An 18,506-nucleotide genomic window follows, 5' to 3' on the forward strand; every position below is an offset into this window, starting at 1 on the left:
ATATATTGAACTTTTTAATTAATATCAGTTAAAAATAATTTTAATTTGAATAGCTTTTGAAAAGTTTCATATCACCCTTTGAAATAATCAGTCATGCGGAGTATTAAAAAGAACAGAGATAAAACATCGTATTGCTTTTATTCTTTCTTTAATCTTAGAATTTTAGGGTATGGGCAAGGAATAAACATTTGTCTTAATCAAATGATATACGTTGACTATATGAAATTTCCTGAGGTGACATCTCATTTTCCAATGCTGAAATAAAAACATTTCATTCTAATTTTCATTCTAATTTTATGATGATTGTTGTAGCGGGTGAGAGTAAGTCTTTGTTAGTACTGTTAATTTATATGGTAAATCAAGTTTACTCATTAACACTAATTTAAAATCATGACAATATTACAGATCTGTCACAAGTGACTTGTTGAAGACATCTGGATTCACAGGACTCTCAGAATCAACACAAAAGGTTTCCAAGCCCCAAAGATCCCCAAACTGAGCCTTTGCCAAGGTAATGATTATTCCCTGAATATAACTGGATCCCCACAATAGAAAGACAATTTGACTGCTCCTAAAGGGATAATGTGCTGAGGAAAATGGAGACAGAGAATGTGCTAATAAGCACCGTGGGAAGCTTTCCATCCATTTGAATATGCCGCAAGGAGTACACATAAAATGTATGACAGCCTTTAATCAAAGTGTTTGGGCACCACCACAGTTTCTGGTCATTTTGATTAGAAAAGCAATAAATACTTATCTAGATTCTTGGCTGTTTCTCCTTTTCCCATCTTGATTTCTGAAGGGTCAGAGATCCTTCTTACTCACATGACTAGCAGAAATAACTAACCATGGGATCGTAAGAGAGATCAGAATACAGAACTACACTTCTCTTGGAGATCAGCAAAATCAATTTTTGGAAAGGAGCACCTGCAAACATGCCAGTAGTGGACTTTGTCTCTGAAGGAACCGGAATCCTTTCAGAGGTAGGAACTAGCGTCACACATATTGACGAAAGTCCAAGAGAAAGAAAAAGGACAAAGATGAAAGGCAAGCAGAGCCACTGTAAACTACATAAATAGCACACATTCGTGTGCCATTGACATTATCCAGCTTTGAGAGCTCTCATGATGTAGGGAGACTGGCTAGGTTCCTTGTCAGTGGAAAACCAACAGCGATACTGCTTACAGAGGGGTTCAGTCTTCCTCTCCAGTTCTCTGCTCTACAGCACCTTCTCAGTTGGACCATTCTGGTTTTGTTTTTTTTTTTAATATTTTATTCATTTATTCATGAGGGACACAGAGAGGCAGAGACACAGGCATAGGGAGAAGTAGGCCTCCCTGCAGGGAGCTCAGTGTGGGACTCGGTCCCGGGACCCCAGGATCACACCCTGGGCCTAAAGGCAGATGCTTAACCACTGAGCCACCCAGGAGCCCCAGGGCCTGTTTTTGTTTTATTCATTCATTCATTCATTCATTCATTCATTCATGAGAGACACACAGAGAGAAAGAGAGGCAGAGACATAAGCAGAGGGAGAAGCAGGCTCCTTGCAGGGAGCCTGATGTGGGACTCGATCCCGGGTCTCCAGGATCACACCCTGGACTGAAGGCGGTGCTAAACCACCACCGGGGCTGGCCTTTTTTTTTTTTTTTAATATTTTATTTAACTGGGTCCTGTTTAAAACTGAAACTTTGCCCCTCGTTCCCTAGCACTTACTACCTCCCATCAGTGCTCTATGTCTCTCTATAGCACCGATCACTTTCTGATATAGTATGTAATGTGTTTATCTTGCACATGGCCTCCTCCCCACCTCTCTAGGATGTAAGACTCACGAAGGCAGGGACTGCAGTCTGACTGCTCACTGCAGTAGTCCCAGCACCCACCTACAACTGTGCCTGGCACATGACAGACATTCTTTCTTTGAATGAACCGAACAAGTGAAGTATAACATGGCAATGGACTCAGTCCCAGGAGCAGGAAAGACTGGCACTGGCTGACTTACAGAACAAAGAGCATGGTCGTCACCAGTCATGTGAATGTTTTCATTTGACGTCAGACATTACCTGCCTTCCCATGTGACTGTCTAATCTTTAGCAAGATAAGCCATCAGCCAGAGGGTAAATATTCAGTGACATACTTTAACACACTCACAAATGCAGAAAAGAAATGGAGGACCCACTGAGGACACATATGCACAGAAATACAAAGTCTTAGAAGGTTGGCACATGCATTCCTCATCAGGGGGTGTGCCAGCTACACAGTTTTTGAGGGTAACAACAATGCAATAAGCACGTAACAAAATCCTTGGGCACAGAAAAACCCCATCCCAGAATTTCTTCCCTCATGTCATCTTGGGTATTTTTCCTGGCTCATGTTCTCAAATCTCCCAGAACTTGGTGGAAACTACAACCAAGTGGAAAAGAAGAACTTGAGAGGAGGAGAGGAAACAAATGAAAATGCCTATGTCCACAATTCTAGGGTTGAGACCACAGTTCCCACCCCAGATTATACCATTTAGATCAGAAAACTATCCAAACTTTTTATTGCTGACACCAGAGTGAGGAAGAGCAGGGCGGGAGGAGGGTGGAAGACAAATGACAAGCTGAAAGCACGCCTCTTGCGGAAGGGTTGAGAGTTGGTGACAACTTGTTGGCGGGGCTAGAGAACACAGTTGGGAAACAGGTTAAGATTCCTTTACAAAAAAAATTTTAGCCTGTGATTTGTGGGTACGAGGCAGCATATTTGATTATATACCATCCTAAAGGCGCTAGATTCCATTTCTATTTAATTTTATGGCCCTTCGTGGGTTACTGCTTCTCTTTGTTGCCACTGAGCTGGCTTTATTTATTAGCAATGTTACATTTTTACTGTTCTTGGGCTAATGACAATGGCACTGTTCTTGGGCTAATGACAATGGTGCAGACATGCTAACACACCACCTTCCCGAGAAATTAAAAATCTTCTGATAGGTTTATAGAAAGGAAATCTTGAACCATTAGGATTATCTGTAACTTACATTCTTTTTACCTGCCAGGACAGGGGGTACCTGGAGCTCAAGACACCAGTTAAGACATGATTCACAAAACAAAGTATTTTTAATTTTCAAAATTTATGAGGATATTCTTATTCACCTGCAATTGAACTTGCATTGGTACAGAAGAAGAAAGAAAGGAGGACAATCTTCGGTGAAATTAAAACAAGGTGACCTATTTCTAGTTAAATCAAGTATCTATCCCAAATGGGCCATTTTGTAAATTAGAAGGCCAGATGCAGTATCTTTTCTGACAATATGTGCATGAACGCCTGTGTTTGGGGGTGAGTGGGTGTATATTCAGGAGGCCATCCACTTTAACTTCTGTCTCCAGGCAGGGGTGTGCCTAAGCTTTCCAAAGGTTCTTGTTGCCAGGGTCAGACGTATGACAGCTTCCCTTGGTTGCTGGGTTCTACCATATGGAAGCTGATTTATGCCAAGCCCCCAACTTGTCTTTATGCCTAGGTCCTCTACCTCTTAGTACAGATAACTGTTTGCCATTGCCTTCTTCAGAGACGTCCTCACCTCTTACAACATAATTCAATTCTTAAGATTTGCTTTGGGCTTTCCAAGTTGCAGAAGGCTAGGTCTGTGTGATGGGAGTGTTAAGTGGTCAGGCTAATTGGCATTCCTCTTAACAGTGCCCTGGGACAGTCAAGATGGTGGGGTCTCCTCTCCCCAGATCCATCACCTTGCCAACTCCTCCCTTGCCTTCCTTTGGGACCACCAGGAGGCTGCATGTTCTGGGATCACAAAAGAGGCAGAGCAAAGCCAAGGCCCTAAGCTCTGGGCGTTGGGCGAGGTTAGCAAGAAGGGAGATGAGAAATTTATTCTCCATCAGAACCTCACAAGGCATAGGCCCACGCAGCGGCAAATCCTCCTTTGCCCCTGGTAGATAAGAAGTGCATTATTAAATTCTGTTGCTGATTAGAATAAATGTTTACCTTAAAACGTTTTCCAGAAGAAGAATAAAAATCATTTAATGGGGAAATGGAGGTGATTGAGAACACGAAGGCAGACAAGATTAAAATAGAAGAGGGTAGAAAGACCAGCATGCAGACAGCAGTAATGAAGATTCCTTCCATGGTGCTGTTTGAATAATTACACTGGGCTCATTTTTTCTTCAGTATATGGTTTAATCTAAACCTCCAAATTCTAGGAGGAAAGCTGATCTGTTACTTTCAGATAACCTGCACATAATAATATTCAGAGAACTCTAATAGCCAACCCCATTATAGAACAAATTCTATTCTGACACTAAAACCCTTACATAAGTAATATAAAGGGCACAGATGGCATCAGACATTTGAAGAAAAAAAAAGTACAGGTGTGTGCAAATTAGAATTATGCCATAATTAGAAGTAATTCAGTCACACTAAAAAAAACTATGAGAATAAATAATTTGGTAGCAAATTTTTTAAAGTTTGAAAGTATTTCTCTTCCATACATTTCAATAATACATACAAATGTTTCATTAAAGGCTTAGTTTTAAAGAGAAGTAATAAAAGAATGACAAGGAAGTCTTAAAAATTAAATCCAGGTTAAATGTTTTTAACATTTAAAAACATACTACATACTATAATTTATGCTACATACTTATAATTTCTTTGACTTAAAGATAGATAAAGTCATATGTTTGGAGAAATTAATGTCTCCAAGTATCTAAATGAAGGGCATTTTCAATTCTTAGTAAGACAAAGAATGAGTATTTTTACTTATTCCACAAGCAAGAAAATCCACTAAGCTTTTATCATGTAAGTGTAAAAAAAAAGTCATCTCAGGATTATAATATTAACTATGGTGAAAAACATGTATAGATTTTACTCTCATTTTTAAAATATATGGACTATATATCCTGAAAAAAAAAAGGAATATATATCCTGCATTCATATTTCTTGAAACAGGCACATTCTATCAGAGAACATTTGTACATTCAGTCCTATTTTAACCTTTCCAATGCAAATCACTTGGGTCTTTCTAGGAGAAAACTGGAGAGAAATACGTAGAGGTTTAGGAAAGGCCACTACTCACATCTCTGTAACAAAAAGCTGCTTTCTCATACCACAGCACACATGAAACTTCTCATTGTGTGCTTGCTCGGGAGGGGCGTGCATTATTTAACATTACATCGGGTTAGGAATGGTGCTGCTAAAGCATCTGCCTAAAAAAATAATGAAAGGCACCAGAAAATAGGTTCACATTAGGCAGAACTGAATCCCAATACTTAAGAAATCATTTTGAGGATCTGGACAATGTCTCTCCTTACATATTCTAATCTAAAAAAAAAAAACGAACAAAAACCTCTAACAATTTTATTCATGAGGGAGAAAATCACAGTAATACGATCTAAGCCAAAGAAACAAACTAATCATTTTTAAAATGCTTCATTCTGAATCCAGGTCTGCTCCTTAAAGCAATGACACCGAATCTATCTTAAGACAGACATATTTTGCCTTTTGGTTCAGAAAGACATATTTTGCCTTTTGGTCCACTTATTAACATTCAGTATTTAGCTTCAAATAAATAGCTTTCCTACTTGCTTTCCTATCCTCCCCAAATAAGGAATAATGACAGGGTGGGGCAGGCTAGTAGAGAAAGCTGTCAGAAAAATCATATCCACTGTTTCAGGAAGCAAACCCAAGGTCCAACCCAAGGATTTTTTTTTTTTTCCATGTAAAGCTACCATTGAACTCCACCCAGATTTGAGTCTACTTCAAAAGCAGGGGAAAATGTCAAAAAAATAAAATAAAAACAAATCATCGTCTGCATATTTGCTGATCATCAATGGCATTCAGGATTCAGAGGCTGGAGTCATGCATTATGAATGAATGGGTTTCCAATGGTAACTGGGAACCGTGGCACTCAACCCCAGGGTTCTCCGACAGAGGATCGGGTGGGGGAAGGGTCGAATCGCACATTCTCCTCCGCCCTGGGGGATGGAGGAAGGAATCGGGCGACTCAAATATTTCATCCCCTTCCTCGCACCCACCGGAGAAATGCTGGGTGGGTGGGTTGGAGTGGGGGGCCGGGGGGGAGGGAATCTTCTATTTAAAATAAGCCGGATACACATTAAAATGGAAGACTGGTAAAAACAAAAATCTAGTCAGATCACATGAGGAACTTGAGAAGAAGATCTTGCATGACTTTCTCCCTATTCTGAATTTGGTGCCTTTGTTTGAGCAAAGAGTGGGTCTCCCTCTGCTAGTTAACAGAGCATGCATGCAGCATCACCAAGAGAGGAGGGTGGAAAAAAAAGAGAGAGAAAAGGCCAGAATAAGAGAGAGCAGGAGAAATCAGTCATCCACCTGGCGTAACGCTGGGCAATTCGGAACCTTTCGGACCTACCCATTTCTGCAGACAGACTAGTCAACGAGGCAAAGACTTAAATCCTCCCAAGCCTGTCGCTGCAGCTCCGCCGCAATCCAAAAGAACAATGCACATTCCGCCCACCTCCCAAGTTTGGAAGCACCACCATGCAAAGAGACTGGTCAAAAGCCCCTACCATGCAGTGCAGCCATCATCAGAAGCGCAGCATATCTTCAGCTCCGAGTGGTGATGCGCCAGCTCAGGAACAGGGCCGCGGAGCAGACAAACGGAAGAAAAGAGAGGAGGCCCCGCAAAGTCGGCAGGAATGTTTCTGGGTCATTAACGAGTGGGAGACCCCTTTCGGCATCCAGACCAATCAATCTTTATCTTACAGGACATCTTTTTCGCACTCAGCGTCTGTTGAAAAGACTGCAGCAAACCTAGCAAGGGATTGTGGGATGGGGATGCAGCAGCGAGCTGCAAGGAGATTCGCGGGCGGCCCTCGCGCTCTGAGTCAGCAGACAGCTGCGGGCGGCGCGCACCTGGGCCCGGCCCGGCGGCCTGGGGGGGCGGGGGCGGTCGCGGGGGGGGGGGGGCGCCGGCCGGCCGCGCCCGCCCGCAAGTCCGAGAGGGTGTGCTGGCAGCCCGGGGGCCCGCGCGGGGCACGGATCCCGGAAGGGAACCAACCGAGGCACCCGAAACCCCAGCTCAAAGTCGCAGGTGTGTCCAGAGTGCGTGTGCGAGGCACGCCGACTTCCCTAAGTTAGGGAAGCCCTAGCACCTGTTTCCCTAATGCAAGCGACATTCCTCTGCTTTTTGTGGTTCTGATCACTCGGACAAGAATCCTATGGTACATTTATTTGCTTCAGGGGGTGAACAGAACCTGTTGTCTTTCTGACGTTGGGAACTTGCGCAGGTAAGGGGACTGCTGAGGGACTTGACACACCTTACATACATACGTAGCTCCATTCCCTATTAGGTGACTCAACTTATTTTTAAAAGGCTTTAATAACATAAAAATGACCAAATAGCCATATAAAAACAATCAGATCCTCATCTTACAAATAATACCTTAGAATTTAAGAAACTTAGGGCGATCCCTGGGTGGCTTAGTGGTTAAGCTCCTGCCTTCAGCCGCCCAGGGCATGATCCTGGGGTCCTGGGATCAAGTCCCACATCGGGCTCCCTGCATGGAGCCTGCTTCTCCCTCTGCCATGTGTCTCTCATGAATAAATAGATAAAATCTTAAAAAAAAAAAGAATTAAAAAAACTTAGATATGGGAATGGAATTTACAATCTTTCCCTTTTCTACAGCACTAGGGGCAGAGAACCATACTGCATTTTTTAAAAGATTTTATTTAATTAATTTATTTATAGATTTTATTTATTTATTCATGAGAGACACGGGGGAGGGTGGGCACAGAGACACAGGCAGAGGGAGAAGCAGGCTCCATGCAGGGAGCCTGACATGGCACCTGGGCCTGGGTCTCCAGGATCCCACCCTGGGCCAAAGGCAGCGCTAAACCTCTAAGCCACCATGGCTGCCTAAGATTTTATTTATGAGAGAGAGACAGAGAGAGAGAGAGGCAGAGCACAGGCAGAGGGAGAAGCAGGCTCCATGCAGGGAGCCCAACGTGGGACTCGATCCCGAGTCTCCAGGATCAGGTCCTGAACCTACAGCAGACACTCAACCGCTACGCCACCCAGGAGTCCCTCCATACTGCATTCTATATTTTGGTTAGTTATTAGTTTTAAAGTGGACACTAAACATTTTATTTAGTAAGAAAATTGTTAATTCTCATATTGATTACATTAATATTCATCACATTCTTTGCATGCAGTCAGGCACTGCATTGAGCCCTGTAACAGGGCACTCCGCTCTACAGACCAGTTAGGATTACCTTTGGGGGAGTGAGGCATAGAGCGCCCAGTGAAACTGACAGAGGCAGGACACGCCAATGTTGCCATGTTATTTTAGGTGGTACCCAGTTCTCAAAAGCCCAGGTTAAGACCCTGCTTTTAGAAGTTTTGTTTTGTGGGCTGCCTGGGTGGCTCATTCAGTTTTGAGTCTGACTCCTGATTTCAGCTCAGGTCATGATCTCAGGGTAGTGGGATGGGGCCCCACGTTGCTGCTCCCTGCTCAGCGGTGAGTCTGCTTGAGATCCTGTCCCTCTGCCCCTCCTTTGCTCATGTACTCCCTCTCTCTCTCTTTAAAATTAATAAATAAATCTTAAAAAAAGTTTTGTTTTTTTTTAAACAACTTTACTTAGATATAATTCACATAACATACAATTCACTCATTTAAACTGTGTAAGTCAATGGCGTTTAGTATATTCACGGATGCGGGCAAACATCATCACAGCCAATTTTAGAACATTTTCACCATCTCAGAAAGGAACTCTTGTGCCTTAGCTATCACCCCTACCTTCCCACTGCCCACAGTCTTTTTTTTTTTTTAAGATTTTATTTATTTATTCATAAGAGACACAGAGAGGGAGAGAGACTGAGGGAGAAACAGGCTCCATGCAGGGAGTGCGATGTGGGACTCGATCCCAGGACCCCAGGATCATGCCCTCGGCAGAAGGCAGGTGCTAAACGGCTGAGCCACCCAGGGATTCCTGACCCACTGCCCAGAGTATTAAGCAACCACTAATCTACCCTCTGTTTCTATGGCTCCCTCTATAGATCCCAGACATGAATAGTCTCATATAATATGTGGTCTTAGGTATCTGGCTTTTTTCACCTAGCATGTTTTCAATGTTCATCCATATGGTAGCATGTATCAGTATTCTGTTCCTTTTTCAACCTTTTTATGGTAGATTGTATGGAGATAGTGCATTTTGATTATCCACCTACCAGCTGATTGTCACTTGGATTGTTTCCACTTTTTGGCTATTACGGATAATGCTGCTAAAAACATCTCTGTACAGGTGTTGGGTGGACATATGTTCTGTTTTAAAAGTTTACAATTTAGGGACAGCCCAGGTGGCTCAGGGGTTTAGCGCCGCCTTCAGCCCAGGGCGTGATCCTGGGGCTCCAGGATCGAGTCCCATGTCAGGCTCCCTGCATGAAGCCTGCTTCTCCCTCTGCCTGTGTCTCTGCCTCTCTCTCTCTCTGTCTGTGTCTAATAAATAAATAAAATCTTAAAAAAAAAGTTAACAATTTAATTAGAACTGACTCCTAAACGACAAGCAGGCTACCCTCACTCCATTTTACCATGTCCTTTTCCCAAGAGTCCATCACAAAGGAGCCTGACCTGTATGTATGGTGGGAATCCCTCTTCTCACTCATGCTGTTGCTGGCCCTTTCGGAGGCCAAATTCACTGAATGCTGACCTCTCCCCCAGCACATCTCCTGGCCTCTCTCCTTCTCTTCCTCCACTCAACCCAAACTGGGGCATACAACTGGAGCAAGCCTGTGTTCTCAGAAGATGGTAGAAAAGAAGGAGATCCCTGATCTTATTGCTGGGCTTGTACTCACAGAAGGTTCGCTTATTCAATCATTCATTCCAATGAATATTTATTGCATGTGCAGTGGGTCAGGCACTGAGTAGGCATTGAGGATCTCAGCCCTCAGGAAGGTTAAGATGAGACAGTTTGCTACACTGAGTGGTAAGTACTTTGACAGGAAGAAGAAGTGGAGTCTCTGGGAGCTCACAGGAAGGACATAGTGGGGCAGGGAAGCGTGGGGTACATTACAGGAATAGAGCACAGCACATGCATAGGCTTGGAGGCAAGAGATGGCTCACAGGAATTGAGAGCATAGTTCAGTGTGGCTAGAGCCTTGGGTGAAGACAGAATAAATGGGGGTCATAGGATAGAATAAATGGGGGTCATATGTATTTCTGATCTTTCACCCAGAATTGGGAATATCTCTTTCTTGGAAACAGCGTTACATAGGACAGTTGGGTTCCAAACACCTTCATCACTATGGCTTAGATACTGTATGGGTAAATGGGTTTGGAGCGCTCAGTCTGCAGTCTAACAAACATAACATTGTTTATTATAGGAAAATACAGCCTCATTTTTAGTGCATGTGTTGGCAAATAAATACAACTATTTATAAGCTGGGCCTTGGGTTGCCATGGGATGTGTTAGGAGGCCACAGCATCTTCTCCTTGGCACTCCCTGGCTACAGGTGGATGGTGGTGGTAGTGGCTGTTGGTATACCATGGCACAGGTTCCTTCCAAGTTGGAGTTTGCTTGTACTGAGGCCTCACACAGTCAGATTGTAACGCTGTGAGAGCAGAGAAGCACCCCAAGCACCCTTGGGATGGAGTCTGCTGCACAGGAAAGAGGCTGCTGTCACTGACTTCCTGGAGCTGTCTTGCCCCTCCCCACCATTTCCCTCCAGTTGAACATACATTAGCGAGTTCCCTGTCATCAGTCACTTCGACCGTGATGTACTCAGGAAGTATACAGATAGTGAATATGAAACGAACAGAACATGTGCTGACTTACTTGGATTTGATACAATCCTCCGAGACAGAGATCCAAAATGTACTGACCATGTATTATGTGCCAGGCTCAATCCAAAGCCTACCTATCCCTGATCAAGGAAATTTTTTTCTAGAAAGTAAACTCCTTAGGATGACATACAAGGTCATTTATGATCTGGCCTCTGCCTTCCTCATTTTTCTCCACCTCTGTCTTCCCCAGTCATATTCTAGTTCCAAGACATGCCACCATGCATTTTTTAGCAGTGGCTGTCAACCAGGAAATGATACCTTCCCCAACCTCTCCATGAAGTGGTGGGGTACGCATTTGGAAATTGAAGGGGCATTTTTGGCTGTTATGTTGATTGTGCTGGGGGAGCGGGCAGGTACTACCGACATTTGGGGACAGGGATGCCAAACACCTTCCAATACATGGGAGAGTCTCATATGAGTACATTTGTCCCCTCAAATTACTAATAGCACTCCCTTTAAGAAACAGGAATCTCTAAGCTCACATTCCACTTGTTCTCCCAGGAATGCTCTTATCCTTTCCTGACTCCTTCCCCTGTTTAATTTCATTGAATTCTTCAGAACTCAGCAAAGACACCATTCACTTAAAAAAAAAAAAAATTCTCGGGGCAGCCCCGGTGGCACAGCGGTTTAGCAACGCCTGCAGCCCAGGGCATGATCCTGGAGACCCCGGATCCAGTCCCGCGTCCGGCTTCCTGCATGGAGCCCTGCCTTCCTGCCTGTGTCTCTGCCTCTCTCTCTCTCTCTGAATGAATAAATAAATCTTAAAAAAAAAAAAAGGTTAAAAAAAAATTCTGACTCTTTCTTCAATCCCAACCCCCCCCATCCCCAGTCTAGATTGAGTGTCAGTCCTATGTGCTCCACAGCATTCTTTGCTGAAAATTATTAATGGCTCCAAATTTTTGCCTCTAACTCCCCAGCTCCTAGTGTAGTGCCCATCACATAGTAGGTGCCCAATAAGTAGATACAGTATGACAAAAGTCCTTCTAGAAGTGAATGGGTGACATAACATGATATAAAGGTAAATGTTCACCTCAGAACTGGAAAATAGTTGGAGCATTAGGGAGAGGGAATTCTTCATATCTGATTGGTGTTTTCAATAAATTTTTAAAAAATTATTTATTTTAGAGAGAGACAGCGTGAGCAGGGGAAGGGCAGAGGTAGAGGGAGAGGAAGAAAGAATTCCCAAGCAGACTCCCCAGTAGGTGTAGTGGAGCCTGACGTGGGGCCTGATCCCAGGACCCTGAGACCATGATTTGAGTTGAAATCAAGAGTCAGGTGCTCAACTGACTGAGCCACCAGGCACCCTGATTGGTGGTTTATAATTTAGAAAACACCTTTATAATACATTTTCTGTTTGATCTGCAATGCTGATCTGGAAACAGAGGAGGCATTATTATTATCATAGTGGAAACTGAGATTCAGAAAGGATACATGGGGCACCTGGTGGCTTAGTTGGTTAAGTGAGCCACTCCTGATTTGGCTCGGGTCATGATTTTAGGGTCATGAGATGGGGCTCTGTGCTGGGTGTGGAGCCTGCTGAAGATTCTCTCCCTCTGCCCCTCCCACCCCACACACAGCACTCTCTCCCTTCCTCTCTCAGAAAAAGGAAAGAAAGAAAGAAAGAAGAAAGAAAGAAAGAAAGAAGAAGAAAGAGAAAAGAAAAGAAAGAAAGAGAAAGAAAGAAAGAAAGAAAGAAAGAAAGAAAGAAAGAAGAAAGAAAGAAAGAAAGAAAGGAAGGAAGGAAGAAAAAGAAGGAAAAGGAAAGGAAAAGAAAAGAAAGAAAGGTTATGTGGCCAGTAGAGTGGCAATTGTGTAGTAAAGGTGAACTGGAGCTCCTAGGGTCAAGCTCCCTCCAAAGACTCTAGCAGAAGATCCTTGTCTCTTCCAGTTTCCAGTAGTCTCAGGCTACCTCGGCTTGTAGGCGCATCACTCCAGTCTCTAACCATTCTTACAGGTTTGTCTTCTCCATGTTTGTCTCTGTGTCTTCACATGGCACTTCCCTCCCTGTCTTCCTTTTTCCTCTTAAAGGATCCCTGTCTTATCAGATTAGGGCCCTCTCACATGAAGTATGACCTCATCATAACTTGATTACATCTGCAAAGACCCTATTTCCAAGTAAGGGCACATTCACAGGTACAGTGTTTGGGACTTCAGCCTCTCTTTCTGAGGTACATCATTCAACCCCCAACACCTACCATGGGTAAAAGGTTAACCTGAGGCCTGGGCTGATGCAGACCTGCCTGAGAATGACCTGGTTTGCCCACAATAGTGTTCCCTTGAAGACAGTAGGGTTAAGATAAACGGGGAATGTGATGTGTGCTTCATTTGTGGTGTGCACCAGTTAGACTGTGAGGTGGCTACATAAGCAGGATCACATGAAAGATTGGAGGGGGAAAGGGTTATGACCCGCACACACCTTGGCTCTCATCCCGGGTACATACCGTAAGTTGGTAATGGGGAAAATGAAGTTTCTAGGTCTCCAATGGCATAAAGATGCCATATCTCTTGGCCTGTATTCTATGCCAATGCTTCCTAACCACAAAATTAGATTAAAACTGTGTCTTTTGGGCAGTCCTGGTGGCTTAGTGGTTTAGCGCCACCTTCAGCCCAGGGTGTGATCCTGGAGACCCTGGATCAAGTCCCACGTCTGGCTCCCTGCATGGAGCCTGCTTCTCCCTCTGCCTGACACTCTCTCTCTCTCTCTCTCTCTCTAATAAATAAATAAATAATTTTTTAAAAAATAAATAAAAATAAAATAAAACTGTGCCCTTTGCATCTGATTGGCAGCTGGAACCCACACCTGCAGCTGGAACCCACATCCACAGCTGTGCTGCTGGTCTCCCCAGTCTGAGCTCCTTCCCAGTGATCTTCCCAAGCCCCTTCTCAGCCTGAACATGTCCTTTACAGAGAAGCGTGAAGCAAATCACAAGGGTCTGCCATCCATCGAACTATCAAACTTCCCGGCGCCACCCCTACCCCTTCTTATTCTTTGTCTTGCTCTGACAATAGCAAACATAAAAAGCAAAAGCCCCGAAACAAAAACCACTCTTGTTGTGCCATCGTCTGGCCTGGATAATTCAGAGCTGACTCTGTCCTGAGTTTGCCAGGAAGAGAACCTCCCCGACTTCCCTGGGTTCCTAATTACATTAATGTCCACACGGATGTTCTTCCCTTCTGCGGAGCTTCACGATCGCACTTTTCATCCTGACAACTGAATGATAGGCGGTGCCAAGGTCCTGCGTGCTTCGTGGCTTACCAAGTTTAATTAATCAGTGCGTGGGGGGGGGGCGGGGGGCCGGCACTAGCAGGCTGGGATGGAGTTGGAGTCGGTGCTGGGCGGGCTGAGGCCGGGCTCGGACCAGAGCCTGGGGGGCAGGGCCCCGAGGGGCGCCGGGGAGCCCGCTGAGGCCGACGCGGGTGCACAGCGACTCACGCCTTGCTGGGCGCCGCCTCCCCTCTGCCCCATTGCCTCCTCTCTACCCCGTACAGGGGTTGTGTGCAGACCAGCAGGTAGTGCACGGGAACCCGAGAAATGTTCCTCTCTGCCGACCAGATGACGCCGCGGCTAGGACTAGTCCAAGGTGAGGCTGCCCGGGCTTCCCAGGCCCCACGGTGCGCGGAGAGCCTTCACCCGGGCGGGTCGCCGCCCCGGCGGTTTCTACGGCAACAGGCCCCGCCCCCGGGGCGCTGAGCCCCGCCCCGAGGCGCCGAGCCCGCCCCCGGGGCGCCGAGCCCCGCCCCCGCAGAAGACCCGCCGCGGCCTCCCCCATACATGTAATCCGGCGAGAGTATTTTCCTTTTTTTTTTTTTTTAAGATTTTATTTATTTATTCATGAGAGACACACAGAGAGAGGCAGAGACACAGGCAGAGGGAGAAGCAGGCCCCCTGCGGGGTGCCCGATGTGGATGGGACTCGATCCCGGGGCCCCAGGATCACCCCCTGGGCCGAAGGCAGGCGCTCGCTCAACCGGGAGCCACCCAGGCGTCCCTGGAAGTATTCTCCTAAGCAGGATATGTGGCACGGTCCCACCCTGGCACACCTCCCAGTATTAGAATCTAACCACCATGATGCGATAACTAAGGCAGAGGCTCTGGAGACACGTCTGTATTTGCTCTATATTCAGGTTGCTCGTTGCCCCTGTAAGCTCATTTGTAAAATATTGTAAGGCTGTCCTGATGGTTAAATGGTATAGTATCCACGTGTCTTAGCACGGTGCTTAACACTGTCTCAGTACTATAATCTGAAGCTGTGTGGTGCAGGGTAGAGTTTGGGCCCGAGCGTCAGGGTGGATTTGAATCCTGGCTCTGCCACTTAGGACTTTTGAGTAACTTAACCTCTCTGTGCCTCAATTTCCACATCCATGTAAGGGGGACAATAACCTACTTCACAGCATAATTGTGATAATTAAATGGTTCCGCCTATGAAGAGATATAGTAGGCAGTCAATACCTGTATTACTACAGTACTAGCACTAGTAGTATTGGCACTACTAGGTTTCTGAGTTCTTTTAGGAATGACTAATGATTTACTTTTGTATTCCTAGAACCTGGCTCACATAGGGACTCAATAAGCATTTATTTTGGAGGATGAACAAATAGACTAGATGATATGCTATTCCCCTTTAGTTATTTTCTTCTGCCAAGTGAAGTAAGTCAATAAATGAGAGTGGGCCGAGTCCTGCAAAATCAGAAAAGATAAATCTATACACTGTTATCACCCTCAGCTGGACACAGCCTCCCCTGGCCTTCTCACCCACTTAGCTGTGTTGACACAGTTGAGTAAGAGGCTGGAGCGCTACTTTGTTGCTCCTGGTGAGTCTTCACACTAATTCCTAATCCCAAACCAGCCCAGGGACGGGCCGGCCCCTTGTTCTTATGAGAAACAAGGTCTGCTACTTTGTGCTGTTCATCTGCCAGTGGAAGTGAGTCCTCACTGGCCAGCTTCTTGCCTTGAGAGTCAGCAGCCTTCTTGGAAAGATAAGACAAAAAATGGTTCATTGTGGTACCTTTCCAGAGTCAAAATTTTATCCTATGAGGACAGTCATCATCTCTGGACACAAGAATGGGAGGCCTTGCTCTCATGTCCTCCTCTGAATGGACATGTGTTAATGCAAATACTGCCTTGCCTAGCTCTCTACCTCAAGGGTTGGCAGTGTGTCTGGGCTGGATACCAGGATGTCACAGGAAGACCAGAGGCAAGGGGAGCAGGGGCAAAATTATAGGAGCTAAAATTATAGGAGGGGGTATGTACATGGGTCTGCTTGGGCCTTTTGGGCTCAGGGTGTCCTACTGACACCTGTAAGCCCTGGCATGCAGTAAGCCACCTTGGTGCCAAGTGTACCATCCATGGCCAGGGGGCCAATGATGAGTGCACCTCAATTCTTCCTTAATAATGTTTTTCCTCTTCCCATCTCTCTTCTTCCCCATTTCTCCTGTTCTCTCTCTACTCCCTACCCACTTACTTTGTTCAGCAAGCTTTTAATTTAGCTTCTACTATGAGCTGGGTACTGCACTGGCATTAGGTCACCATCTTTAAGGAACTTATGCATACTCATGAGAGAGACATAGACATAAATCTCAAATAATAAATTAGATTAAAAATAGATTTGATCTGAAGTAAGCAATTTTTATCTGTGGCCTCTACCTGAGGCCTGCCAAAGATGCTCATAGGTGTTGCTTCCAACTGGGAAGGTGTTCTATGGTGGGTGATATTTGTAGGGTTGTCATGAGGATTAAATAAGACAATGCCTGGAAGTGGTTTAGCGCAGTGCCTAGCTCAGAAGAGTCAACTAATGTTCTAATTAGCAAGCCTAGTGGTTGGCAAGCTTTAGCTCCAAATGGCCCATTGCTGAACATTTTAGATTCTGCAAGCCATACAGCATGTCGCAACTGCTCAACAATATTGTTGTGTGAAGGCAGTCATAGACAACATACAAAGGAATGTTGCTGTGTTCCAATAAAAATGTATAAAAACATAAATTTTATAGAAATTTCACGTCACAGAATATTATTTTTCTTTTAATCCCCCCCCACCCCCACCACCAGCATTTAAAAATGTAGAAACTGGGATACCTGGGTGACTCAGACAGTCAAGTGTCTGTTGATCTAAGCTCAGGTCTTGATCTCAGAGTCATGAGTTCAAGCCCTGTTACTTATAAATAAATACATACATACATACATAAATATTTTTTAAAATGTAGAAACTGTTCTTAACTAACAGGCTGTAAAAAAAACAGGCAGTGGGGCAGATTTGAGACTCAGGCCATGGTCTGCCCACCCTAATCAAACCTAATGAGGTGGCTGCACTTGCTTTTATGGATTTTGCTTTAAGAGGAATGGGTCCACTATACCCTAATTCAGAGTCTGAATATTATGACACAGCCAGATGAACTTTAACAAGTTTATAAACTAATCCAAGGACAACAACCAAAAAAATTTCATAAAAGGAAAACAGTAACTATAATTTGTGCACAAAAATAATTAAGTAACCAATACCTACAATATGTACAATTTATTTGTACACAAGAAATGGAAAAAACAATCATTTTCTTAGATGCAGGATCACCCTGTGTTCTGTAGACAGAGGCAAGCTGATCCCCGCAGGTGGAAAAACTGTACCTCACTTCTCAGTGCTATTCACAGAGAAATCCAGGCGTAAGAAACATCATGGAAGGTCACAACATCCCTAAGTTTTACACACAGAGGATGAAAGAAGACACAATATACCGTGAGTGAAGGATAGGGGAAATTTTAGGAGGGTAGGAGGAAACTGCCAGAAAACAAGACAAGTTCCACCACTGTGGAAATCAGATTGCAAAAAATTGAGCTGTAAGATAGTCAAATACATGGCAGATAATGCGATGTAATTCCTAATTCCTTCTTTCCTTGTCTCCTCTCCTACCTTCTAGCTATCTGTGAATGCAAATAGGACATTTTGCTTTACTCCCCACTACAGGTCAGGAAAATTTTTACTCTCTAATTCATATCAAATTCCTCACAGGTCAGTAATTCTTTCTCTAATGCCATAAAAAGGCCATATTCCTGACACATTGCAATTAATAATTAAACTTCTTTCCCTTGACTCAAAGGAGATGTAAAGGCTTTCTTATAAAGCTATTCCAAGAATCAAATCTCCTCTTGTACATCTTTAAAAAAACTATGTGTTATCCGCGTCTTGATCTCACTACCAGATAACGAGTCTGCTAACCCAACCTGTCTGAAGTGTTGAGCAGTCCACAAGGTCAGATGTCCTAATCACGTCCTCTAACTCAGTGGGGATTCTCCTCTGGAAAGAACATAGCCCAGGCACAGATGAATAATATAGTGTGAGTCATAGATAATCCGCTGGCTCCCTACAGAACTGCCTCTTTGTTTTAACTACTCTCTGATGTAGAAAGAAGGCAGGACTTTTTGAGAAAGGAGAAAGTGAGAAGCTGGGATCTGGCAAGGGACCTTGGCCAGTATATACCCAACGGGAAGGAACCCAATGTTCCTTCCCACCCCATCAAGAAAGACCACAAGCCTAAGTTCAAAGGCGCTGGTACTCTCTAAAGGGATATGAGCCACCCCACTGTCATATGGATCTTCAGTCCCAGACCAACAACCGGAATCAAGAGCATAAGCTCCATCACTTTTTAATCCCATGAGGCTCAGTTCACAACCCCAGCTCCCAGGCTGGCTCCTAACCCCTTCCCTTCTTGCCCTG

The 18,506-nt window shown here is 44.6% G+C and overlaps 1 protein-coding gene across 11 annotated transcripts in view; it reads right to left on the reverse strand.

Moving 5' to 3' along the window:
- Positions 1 to 18,506, reverse strand: part of TRIM2 (tripartite motif containing 2) — a 169,104-nt gene that overhangs the window by 58,939 nt on the left and 91,659 nt on the right. For 2 of the 11 annotated variants that reach the window (XM_055336302.1, XM_055336301.1), the window contains exon 1: positions 6,531 to 6,773. The exons of the other annotated variants lie outside the window; for them this stretch is intronic. In XM_055336302.1, the coding sequence (XP_055192277.1) occupies positions 6,531 to 6,533 (3 nt within the window). In that variant the 5' untranslated portion in view covers positions 6,534 to 6,773. Of the gene's footprint in view, positions 1 to 6,530; positions 6,774 to 18,506 lie in introns of those variants that run through there. 11 annotated transcript variants of the gene reach the window in all.

The sequence above is a fragment of the Nyctereutes procyonoides genome, unplaced genomic scaffold (genome assembly GCF_905146905.1).
Source record: "Nyctereutes procyonoides isolate TBG_1078 unplaced genomic scaffold, NYPRO_anot_genome, whole genome shotgun sequence".
Taxonomy (NCBI): domain Eukaryota; kingdom Metazoa; phylum Chordata; class Mammalia; order Carnivora; family Canidae; genus Nyctereutes; species Nyctereutes procyonoides.